Below are 12189 nucleotides of genomic sequence, written 5' to 3'. Positions count from 1 at the left end.
TTTGTCAGACCACCTCTAGAGTAGAGTATTTCCATTCACTCAATCCCTCACTGACTTTGGAAGTGACTCAAGTCAGCAATAGCTTAATAGGTGTAAAAAAATTGGGGGAGAAAACCTTCTGGTGAGCTCATGACCCATACAATATGGGAGCTCTTCCAGGGTGAGAGTGCCTCCGGAGCACTTTCCTTTATACTACTCCATTTCATCCTAATGACAATGTCATGTGGTAGCAAGTACTGTTATCTTCATTTTACAGGTGAAAACTCAGAGGTACATGGAGATAAACTGAGCTCAAAATTGCAGCTCAACATCAACTAGGACTTGAGTCAATCATAGCATTGATTAGATAGCTGTCCTAAATGGCAACCTGAGAGAAACGACATAACTTTTAAGGAGATTTGTTAGTCTCACACAGCATTTATCAGTCATAAAATCATAAGCATGCTCTTCATCTGCCTTTAAATTGTTTCCATGGATGCATTTCCGGTAGATCTCATTTTCAAGTTTTTCTTAAATAAAATCACAATCACATTGTAGAGGATCTTTTGCTTTTAAGGGTTGAGAGAACTCAATGCTATTGTGATTCCAAAGGTCTTTAAGGGTACTTGTTTTCAACTGAGAAATCAAATAAGCCTCTGATGTGTGGGAGAGAAGAACATATGATTACTTGCCAAACTTTTCCTGGAGTTTGTCTTGGCTGCTGCCAGGAGTGATCCAGATATGATGTACTGTGAAAAGAGAAGTGGTAGATGGGGAAGGGTGTGGAGATGGGAGAATTGGCAGAAGTGGGGGAGAAGCAGAGAGAGTGATTACTTTTTAACATTGAGAACTGGGTTTTAAAAAAGCTATCCACATTTTCAAACACTTTCACTAATTTACTTAGCCATTTTTATTGGATTCATTTATTTTTCAGTGGTCATATTTCCCCTTTATTCAAGTTCAACTACATTCAATCCATGCCTCTTATTCAACCAACTGAGGAGCTGTGACTAGGAATATAATAAAACCAAAGATGCCTTGGCCAACATGGCTCAGTGGTTTGAGTGTAGACTTGCTCACCAGAGGGTCTCAGGTTTGATCCCAGGTCAAGGGCATGTAACTGGGTTTCAGGTCTATTCTCTGCCCCCTGGTCCCGGTGTGTGTGTGGGTGGCAACCAATCATGGTGTCTGTCACATTGATGTTTCTCTCTCTCTCTCTTGCCTCCACCCCCTCCCTTCCACTGTCTCTAAAAATCAATGGAAAAAAATATCTTCACTCCTCCAGCGAGGGTTAAAAAATAATAATTAAAAAAACACAAAGAGGCAGAATTTGCATTTCCATGTCAATTAGTAGTCAGACTGTGAATTTAAAAGTTTTGTTTTTCTTTTAAAAATTTTTTGTATAATTGCTCTTAGTAGTTCCCAATAATTTACATAACTATTGTTAATGAAGAGTGAATCAATGTAGGAAATATTTGGCCTGAATGTCATAGGCACCCCATTAAAATGTTGGCTGCTACAGGAAGTGATGATAATTATTTCTCATTTTCCTTTTCTACTGTCCAAGCTGTGAAAATGGAGAAAATTCTTGTTCTAATCTATCTCCCCTTGTTCGGAAAATCTTGGGCTTATCTTTATCATAGTGACTATTAAAATGTAATGGCGATATAAACACCACTGCCCCATACCACACCCAGACAGGCTTACAAGCTTGAAAAACATGTACATGAAACAGCCATAAGGAATGCTGCTCTCCTGATAAGCTACAGGAGATTCATTTGGGATGGGACTAATTTCACCGTGTGCAATAGTAACTAAACAGAATTGTAAGGAAGAAGGACCAGTTGGAAGTGGGATGGTCCTACCCCCTTTTGCTTTCCGAAACACCAAGTTATATAGTCAAAATGTCTAGTGCTCCTTTGCCTGCCCAGCTTGACTTTGGATAAGTCATGCTTTGAACACTCTTCCTTCCCTTTGCAGATTCATGTAGGATATCTTTCTCTGACTTCACATGAAGCATGATGACTAACTCTCAACCATGGCAATCATACTCAATTTAGTCAAGTTTCTTTCCACAAATTACTTTAATCAGACAAGCTATCTCCTACTCAACTTTCCTCAACACAGAACTAATCTGGTATATTCCTGTGGAGTCTTTTTAAAATTTTTGTCTGCATCACTCCCCAAATGGTTGTGAATTTTTACTCACCATAATGCCTCCCCAGAGAGGGTACCACACAGTTACACAGATAGGTACATAGACCTCCAGGTGGATTATCAGGAGACCACCAAGAGCAATGTGGAAGAGCCCATTCATAATCTGGACAGCCTGTGGAGAAAATAGGGGCACTGGTGAGTGAGTTTAAATCATCTTCAAGTCAGAAAGCAAAGGTAAGGCTGGAAGCCCTGGCTTGGGCCTGTGTAAAATGCCTAAAAGAAGTGGTGAAGATGCCAAGACCTATGTCTTGTTTGGATTCATTTTCTTCACCACCTGGGTGAAGGAAATGGGTCATTTCCAAGACAGATATGCCTAGGATATTGGTGATGAACTGGGATATCATATGTAAGTCTCAAAATCAAAAGATTACTGTGATAACTTCTCTGTACATCTTTGATTTGACCCACCGTTTCAGACATAAAGAACACCTCAGGTTGGATCAGATACCTTCAAATTGGATTGAATCCTGTACCTGGTCTACAGCATCTACTTCTATAAGCCAGAGAATCCCTAGGATATGGAATAGAGGGTAACTGACTCACCCCCAAAGCTTTGGATTCCCTCATGAAGAAGCTTTGTGTGGGGCCAACCACAGGAGATACCTTCCTGGGAATTATTTTTTTAACAGGTTGCATGGCAATAGGGCCTTTCGTAGGATCTGCTGGGAAAGCTCCACTCATTGAATTTCTGGGTGTCGTCATTTCACCCTCAAAAATCCTAAAAATAAAACAAATAATAAAATGAGAACAGAGAGAACAGGATTTCAGTAGTCTTTTATCTTGTGTCATTTGATCTGAATACTTTTTTCAGTATTTTTTTCCATGGGTGTCTTTGAGGGTAAACATGGCCTCTTCCTTGTGACTTTGGATCTGAGGCAAGTCCTACTGGATTGGGAGGGGGCATCTCAGGCAAGGACATATGGGCCCAGGGTTTGCTGCCAGTATTCTTAACAACTATATTTGGGGCATAATTTATCTTGTAAACACCATGCTCATATATCTGCATGTTCTGTTTGTCTCTCAGCCCTGGATGCTTTTCTTATGCTTTAATATTGGAAAATGCATTTTGTATGGACTTGCCCTTATTCCTATGCTTAGTTGCTTTTGTCCATTGTGATGGACCAGAGGCATCATGACAGAATATGATGATGTCTGTCCTTGGAGTCAGGAAGGGCTGATTCTACTAACTCTGTGACCTTGAGTTAATCACTTCAAGGAGGCTCTCTAAGGTTGTATGTAAGACCAGGGCCTCCTGATTCAGATTGCCGAGGTTTAAATCATGAGTCTTCTTTTTGCTGTGAACCTTGGGAAATTTTTTAAAAAGTCTCTGGGCCTCGAGTTGAACTATTGTTATGGAAGATAATAATAATTCTTTTCTCATAGGATTGCTATAAGGTTTAAATGAGCTGATGGTCTGTGGATGGCTGGTGTCTTTTTACTCAGATGGAACTCAAATGTCAGATTCTCAGAGAAGCCTTCCCTGAACCCTCAATCCATGATTCAACCTCCTAGTTACTCTGCCCCACAATACCCCATTATATTTGACTGCTTGTTTATAAATTCCATCAAAGCAGAGACCTTGTTCTCTCTTATCCAGTATTTTAATAGTTTCTTAGTAAGTATGATTGAAGAAATAAATGTATGTAAGATACTTATGTCTGAATGATTATTGGCTGTTTTTGTTGCTGCTCTTGTTTTTAGCATTATTACCTTTTGAGCATTACTTTCTCTTGTTTCTATCTGAAAAATGAGCACAATACCCCTTTCACAGACATTTGTGAGAAGTTAACATGTGAAAGTGCCTAGTACATAGTGAGAAAGTAGTAAATGCTAGTTGTTCTTAGAAGTCATAATTTATTCATTTCTGAAGTTAGACAGTGACTATTATCAAGGTGCTTCCCAGTGCTAATACTTCAAGACTGCTCAGCCCTCTTTACCTTGGGCTTTCTTCTGGTATTCATTTGTTTATGTCAATTTCTTACATGAATTCTATTTGGTCTCTCCTGGGCTCTGGAAATCTCTCTTTCGGGACACATCTTTGTTCTTGTCTTTATTGACTGCAAGTTGTGTAAGGAGACTTGGAGACCAAGACTGTCTGTCCACCTTGCTTATCTTACTGAAGTCACACAGAGCCAGGCAACTACAGGTGTGCCATGAGACAGGTAATTGGATGTCTCCTGGGCCTCACCTTTGTACCTGCTTTATAGTGACAAAGAGATTTCACATCTGGCATCTCATTTGAGCCTCACAGAGTATATTAGGGATAAGTCATTGTCCCTACTTTGTACAGAAGGTAACAAGGGCATAGAAAAGTTAGGTAACTGTTCAAAGTTTCATGACTAGTAGAGATTTAAAATGTGGACTTGGACCTCTACAATTAGGTACCTATGGTATCAGACTGCTTTGTACCCTGTAGGGAATAGGAATTCAGTCTATTTTACTAATGAACCTCTTTCTTCTCCTTCAAATTGGGTGATTACAAATCAATTGAGGAAAGAATATCTGTCTGAGCTGAAGGGAAGAGACGAGGATTTGACTGAATGCTTTGCACTTGATTTTGCTCAAATTCTAGATTATCATATGTCATGTGGTCTTGGGGATCTGCTTTGTACCAACCAAAAGGAATATATCAGTGTAGCCCACTACAGAGTTTACAAACTGGTCACCAGACAGGATTTTTAAAGCTACTCAGGGGGAACCTCAGAAACCATTCTGTTCATTTGACAAATGAGGAAATGGCGGCCCAGGGATGGGACATGCCTTGTTAAAGACTTTGCTCCCAGTGATCAAGCCAAACCAGAAGGCAGTCACCATGGCCCTGAGACTGGTGCTCTTTCTGCCACACAACAAGCTATACCACATACAGTTATTCACTGAGCACCTACTATGAGCCAGGAATAGTGTATATGCATCTAGTTCCAACTCTCCCAATACCTTCTTTACTAAGTAGGCGTTTTGTTTTATTGCAAACATAGAAATGGAGGGTCAGAGAGGTTAATTTTCCCATGCCAAGTGTGGAATGAGCTGGGAGTCACCACACTCCTCTCCAGAAGGCTCATTTTAGTAAGGATGACTTAAAGAGCAAAAGTCATCAATTATCTAGATGATTGGACTTCTGTTGTTTTTAATTTCTCCATATTTTTTCAATGGCCTAAGGTTGTATCTGTATTATTGATGAGATAAGCCATTTATGTAAGCAAGTTCTACTTAGGCTATGTCTGCAGTGGCTAATGGTAGTAATGACCATTAGGGAAAACTATATTTTCTCTATTAAAATAATGTCTTGCTATGGAAATTTCAACAAAGCTTTCAAAAATATTAAGATAAAAATGGTAGTAGATAAACAAAAGCATACCTGTTTCTATATGCTACTTCATTTCGTATGCAAATATGCTCTCATGTATATATACTTATGTGTATGATTATATTATATTATATTAATTATATTATATTATATTATATTATATGGTCCCCACTGGGGTGCCTGGCCAGCCTGGATGAGGGGATGATGGCTGTTTGCAGCTGGTCACACCCCCTTCAGGGTGGGGGTCCCCACTGGGGTGCCTGGCCAGCCTGGATGAGGGGATGATGGCTGTTTGCAGCTGGTCACACCCCCTTCAGGGTGGGGGTCCCCACTGGGGTGCCTGGCCAGCCTGGATGAGGGGATGATGGCTGTTTGCAGCTGGTCACACCCCCTTCAGGGTGGGGGTCCCCACTGGGGTGCCTGGCCAGCCTGGATGAGGGGATGATGGCTGTTTGCAGCTGGTCACACCCCCTTCAGGGTGGGGGTCCCCACTGGGGTGCCTGGCCAGCCTGGATGAGGGGATGATGGCTGTTTGCAGCTGGTCACACCCCCTTCAGGGTGGGGGTCCCCACTGGGGTGCCTGGCCAGCCTGGATGAGGGGATGATGGCTGTTTGCAGCTGGTCACACCCCCTTCAGGGTGGGGGTCCCCACTGGGGTGCCTGGCCAGCCTGGATGAGGGGATGATGGCTGTTTGCAGCTGGTCACACCCCCTTCAGGGTGGGGGTCCCCACTGGGGTGCCTGGCCAGCCTGGATGAGGGGATGATGGCTGTTTGCAGCTGGTCACACCCCCTTCAGGGTGGGGGTCCCCACTGGGGTGCCTGGCCAGCCTGGATGAGGGGATGATGGCTGTTTGCAGCTGGTCACACCCCCTTCAGGGTGGGGGTCCCCACTGGGGTGCCTGGCCAGCCTGGATGAGGGGATGATGGCTGTTTGCAGCTGGTCACACCCCCTTCAGGGTGGGGGTCCCCACTGGGGTGCCTGGCCAGCCTGGATGAGGGGATGATGGCTGTTTGCAGCTGGTCACACCCCCTTCAGGGTGGGGGTCCCCACTGGGGTGCCTGGCCAGCCTGGATGAGGGGATGATGGCTGTTTGCAGCTGGTCACACCCCCTTCAGGGTGGGGGTCCCCACTGGGGTGCCTGGCCAGCCTGGATGAGGGGATGATGGCTGTTTGCAGCTGGTCACACCCCCTTCAGGGTGGGGGTCCCCACTGGGGTGCCTGGCCAGCCTGGATGAGGGGATGATGGCTGTTTGCAGCTGGTCACACCCCCTTCAGGGTGGGGGTCCCCACTGGGGTGCCTGGCCAGCCTGGATGAGGGGATGATGGCTGTTTGCAGCTGGTCACACACCCTTCAGGGTGGGGGTCCCCACTGGGGTGCCTGGCCAGCCTGGATGAGGGGATGATGGCTGTTTGCAGCTGGTCACACACCCTTCAGGGTGGGGGTCCCCACTGGGCTGCCTGGCCTGTCTGGGTGAGGGGCTGAGGGCTGTTTTCAGGCTGGTGGGTGACTGAAGCTCCCAACCGCTCCTTTTTTTCTTTTTTTTTTTTATTCTGGGCCAAGGCCTCTGCTGCTGAAAGCAGGTATCTGGTTTGTTTCGGTTCTATAATCGAAACACTGTATCATCTCCAGCTCTGAGATCCCAGCCGGCTGAAAGCTGGTTTCTGGGGTTTTGTTTTGCTTCTATATTTGTTACAATGTTTCAAACTGCCAGCTCAGAGGCTGGCAAGGCAGGCGGGGAACGTTGGAGTTCTCCTTCACTGAAGCAAGCAAGCCTCATGTTTGCTTCCAGCTGCCTGGCTGCCGGCCGCCATCTTGGCTGGCAGTTAATTTGCATATCGCCCTGATTAGCCAATGGGAAGGGTAGCGGTCGTACGTAAATTACCATGTTTCTCTTTTATTAGATAGGATAATATTATACTAGAGGCCCGGTGCACAAAATTCATGCATGGGGGGGTCCCTCACCCCGGCCTGCACCCTCTCCAATCTGGTACCCCTCAGGGGATGTCCGACTGCCGGTTTAGGCCCGATCCCACATCCCTCTCACAATCCAGGACCGCTGGCTCCTAACCACACGCCTGCCTGCCTGCCTGATCGCCCCTAACCACTCTGCCTGCCTGTCTGCCTGATTGCCCCTAACTGCTCCCCTGCCATCCTGATTGCCCCTAACTTCTCCCCTGCTGGACTGATTGTCCCTAACTGCTCCCCTGCTGGCCTGATCACCCCTAACTGCTCCCCAGCTGGTCTGATCTCCCCTAACTGTTCCCCTGCCTGATTGCCCTTAACCACCTCTGCCTGCCTGCCTGATTGACCCTAACTGCTCCCCTGCCTGCCTGATTGCCCCTAATCGCCTGTGCCTGCCTGCCTGATCACCCCTAACTGCTCCCCTGCCTGCCTATGTCCAGTCTAATTAGCATATTACCCTTTTATTAGTATAGATTATATTATATTATATTATATTATATTATATTATCCTCGTAGCACAGATTTGTGCACCGGTGGGGTCCCTCAGCCCTGCCTGTCCCCTCTTGCAGTCCAGAACCCCTCCAGGGATGTCAAAGAGCCGGTTTCAGCCTGATCCCCACAGGCCAGGCCAAGGGACCCCACCAGTGTGCGAATCCATACACCAGGCCTCTAGTATGCATATAAGATCTTTGGTTAATCTCTTCCTGCCCTGCTCCCTCCCCTCTTCCCTCTAAGATTCATCAGTCTGATCCATGTTTTCATGCTTGTGCATTGAGTTTCTGCCCCCTGGTGGTCAGTGCATGTCATAAGTACTGGTCAAATGGTTGAATGGTCACTTAGGCTTTAGATAGATAGATAGATAGATAGATAGATAGATAGATAGATAGATAGATAGATTAGATTATTCCCGGGCATTATAGAATGACTGGATAATGAAAGCTTCATTCTATGGGAATATATAAAAGTAGACCACATACTCCTAAGGATATTGTAGATTCCAAAAGCTTTGCCCTATTCAAAAAAAATTGTTCATAATTACTTACACGGTGCCCTACATGGTTATGCCCAAAGACTCATTGGTACATTAATAACTCATAACCAATGTGGGTTACTGAGCACATTGGTCAAAATATGATAATAATAGTATCTTATTTTCACTAAGCTATATGAAAATAAGGACTCGGTTTACCAGACACTGCCCCATTTTATGGCAAATCTCTTTTGATTTTTAAAAGATACCACTGTTTCTCTCCACCCACTGAAGGAGAGCTCACAGCCTTTATGGGTTTTGGTTTGAGTTATGACTTTTAGGTCCAATAACTGCATCATTTACTGAGAAGTTCAAGGCTTTTGTCACCTCAACTTCCCCCTTCGTTACCTCAACTTCCTCCTTTGCCACTCAAAATACTTTTGCATTTTTATCCTTTCTGGCCTCCTGTGTACTTATCTCTTAGGAAGAATGTTCTTGCTTCCTTTCCCTCTGCCTGTGCATCTCAGCCTATCTCCATCCACCAAGATTTTAGTCCTTCAAGGAGTCGGTTGTTGCATCATCAGTCTCACTGTTCCCAATACCCATGTAGCTGGAGCTAGTCCCAGCTCTGTTGCTTGCTATTTTTGTTATCTCTTGATTCAAAGTATTGTTTTGAGAACATGAGATACCTTGCAATTTATAAAATATATAATATTTAAAGAAAATTGTAAGCACCAGACCTTTTTTTTAAATAGTAAAATGTGCCACGGTGTCCCCCCATCCCAAAGCCCTTTCTTTAATATAGCAGTGTCCCTCAACACTGCCCAGTGTCCCTGTCCTTTACCCAAAGCTTCTTAAAAGCTTATGGTTCCACTCTCTTCCTCCACTTCCTCTCTGCCCCCTCACTCATCAATGCTTCACAGCCAGTTGTAGGGGAGTCACTCAACTGGAACTGTTCTCTGCAGGGACCGTGCTGCAGAGTCCCCAGCCTTTCCTCAGGCATCATCCCTCAGATTGCTTTATTTCTGTTTCCCCTGTCGCCCAGGCATAAAAAGTTGGAGCCATCTGTCACTGGGCTCCTTTGTCTCCCACGTTCACTCAATGGCCAGGTCATGCTGTATGGGCCTCTGTAATGTACCTTATCTTGCAGGTGAACCTTTTTCTACTTCCACTATCACCTCATGCATTCAGTTCTCATTTCCTCTCTTGGTTTGAGCACAAAAATCTTGCTTTTCTGCCTTCAGTCTTTCTCTTTTCTAATCCACCCTCTCTCCTTTTTTTTCTTTGTTGTTTTTGTTAGTCCTCACCTGAAGATATTTTTCCATTGATTTTTAGGAAGAGTGAAAATTGAGGGAAAGACAGAGAGAAACATTGATGTGAGAGAAACACATCGACATGAACCCGACCAATGCTCAGGCCTGGGAGGAGCCTGCAACCAAGGTACATGCCCTTGACCAGGATCAAACCTGGGACCCTTTGGTCCACAAGCTGATGCTATATCCACTGAGCCAAACTGGCTAGGGCTACCCTCCCTCCTTCCGTGATGGATTTGAAGCAGGATTTGGTGTCCACCACCCCGCTCCAGAAATGTTATCCTGTGATCCAATGCCCTAAATTACTACTTAGGTCATGCTCTTCCTGAGCTTGAACTCTCTCTCCAAATAGTCATTGCCTGTAAAGAAGCCCTTCACAGTTCAGCTCTACCTAACTTCTTAAGCTCCATCCCATTGTTTCCCACGGGAGCCAGAACCCCTGGTCTGGACAAGCCTCTTGCTTTCTCCTCTCAATCCTCTCCTCTGAAACGCTCCTCCTGCCCCTGCATTTTCAGCCAAATTCCCCATGAAACACACACATGACCTGAGGTTGTTCCTGCCCTTCTCACTGATGGCATCAACTTCTCTTTCAAAGTCACAGCTCTTTGCATTTCTTACTATTTTCTTTATAAACCATATTGTAGCTTCTCTAATGGGATGTAAATCCTGCGAGGAAATGTCCTACGAGGATTACACAGAGAACTCATTTTCTCCATACTATGAAGTCAGTAAACGTTAGAATGAACATTAAACTGAACTGCCTCTTCAGAGCAGGTTTACAAAATGCACAGGGCATCGGACAAAAAGGCAATCTGATCAGAGACATCTAATTATCTTACGGGAAACAGAAAAAGGAGTCACATTACATACTGGTTTTAGAAAATAGCTATGACATGGTTAAATTTTATTTTTGTCCTCTTTCATTAGAGCTTCCTCTCATCTCCAGTGCCCGCTTTTACTCTAAGCTTCTGTGATGGATTTGAGTCAGGATTTGAGGTTCATTTTGGTGTCCACCAAGCCCCTTCAGAAATGTTAGCCTGTGAGGCTTAGTAACATCTAAGGATATTTCCATTTCATGGGCTATCTTTTGAAGGGAAAAAAATTAATGGGAATAGAGTTATTTTCATTATAACCACAACTAGTTACTTTCTTGTTTCGTACTACACAACTGGTTCTAAGAGCTTCAGGATTTTAGCTCATTTAATCTTTATAATGCAATTGGTGTTACTATTGCCACAATTTTATACAAAAGGTAACTGAGAACACAGAGGCTTAGTAACTCGTCCTGAGGTTATGTGGCTTGTAAGTGGTAGAGTGCAGGTCTGAGCCCAGCAGGTTGGCAATTGTGTTTTAATCTACATGCTGTAATCTGACTCAAAGTCCATCTGCCAGAATTGAGAAAGAGAGGGAGGCAGGGAGAGAGAGAGAGAGAGAGAGAGAGAGAAAGGGAAATATTAAGAGTGGGTGGGCAGCAAGCTTTGATATGACTCCTCCTCAAATCATGACACTATCAGAAAACCTGACCAGGAAAGTGCTAGAATTAAAGCCAAAAATCTCCACTCTCCGAAACTATCCTATACCTCCCCCATCAATTACTCCCTTTTAGTAATTGAAACATAGAAAATTGATTCCTTACCTGAGTCTCCAAGACCTTAGGGCTCAAGGGCTGATTTGATGCTTGCTGCTGAGTTCACTTGACTGCTACTTTCTCAAGTGCACAGGGGTGAGTGAGTTAGGCCAGACCTAGGATCGCTGATAGATACCAGGTGACAGGAAATCAGTGACTTCTGCTACCTTGGACATCACCCCAATTACTTTGGTTTAATATACACTTATTAGAGCTGAAGGACATAGAAAAAAGTTTCTGCCTTACAGGAGGTTTCACTTCTTGAAAAGGACCCCAGGGGACTGCCTGACGTACTTTGCACAACCTTAATTAGAAGAACTTTGCAGCCCCCACCCTGTAAGCAGGTGTGGATATTGGGTCCCCAAGGGCAAGAAGGGCTCTAGAAATTTTGCAAAGATGGGCTGTGAACACTTTTAACTTTTTACTTCACTTTTAGGAGTGGGTAGGTAGGAAGGAGGCATCCATGCAGAGAGAATTAAGAATCATTAAGCCCTTACACTTGAGAGATTCTGTGTATCTGTCCCCAAATATTGTCTCAGTAGCCCACACTTAGGGTTCTAGTGGGACCACATGTGTCTTGTGTAGGATTTAGTAAAAATGGCCTAAAAATATACTCTGGTGCTGTAGACCACATCCCCAAAAGCTTGAGACAAGAGTTTCATGTTTGGGGATATAAATTGAAATAGTACTTTTACCTGCAAACCTACCTTTTCCTCCACCCACCTTTTCCTCCATCTGTTTAGTTCCCTTGTGTCCCCTCTCTTTTAATTCTGGGCTGGAGCTAGAGCTGTCAAGCCCAGTGCCAGATCAAATG

At 44.4% G+C, this 12189-nt stretch overlaps 1 protein-coding gene across 3 annotated transcripts in view; it reads right to left on the bottom strand.

The window, feature by feature from the left end:
- Positions 1–11546, bottom strand: part of MS4A1 (membrane-spanning 4-domains, subfamily A, member 1) — a 17654-nt gene extending 6108 nt beyond the window's left edge. For 2 of the 3 annotated variants that reach the window (XM_014534954.1, XM_014534956.1), the window contains exons 1-4: positions 11385–11546; positions 2740–2914; positions 2189–2308; positions 672–728 (exon numbers count right to left, since the gene is read on the bottom strand). In XM_014534954.1, the coding sequence (XP_014390440.1) occupies positions 672–728; positions 2189–2308; positions 2740–2898 (336 nt within the window). In that variant the 5' untranslated portion in view covers positions 2899–2914; positions 11385–11546. The remainder of the gene's footprint in view (positions 1–671; positions 729–2188; positions 2309–2739; positions 2915–11384) is intronic. The other variant, XM_014534955.1, reaches the window with a different exon arrangement.
- Between the last annotated feature and the right edge of the window lie 643 nt (positions 11547–12189).

Source organism: Myotis brandtii, unplaced genomic scaffold, assembly GCF_000412655.1.
Source record: "Myotis brandtii unplaced genomic scaffold, ASM41265v1 scaffold1341, whole genome shotgun sequence".
In the NCBI taxonomy this organism is placed as follows: Eukaryota; Metazoa; Chordata; class Mammalia; order Chiroptera; family Vespertilionidae; genus Myotis; species Myotis brandtii.
Note: the sequence above shows the minus strand (reverse complement) of the source record. Positions and strands in the feature narration are given on the sequence as shown.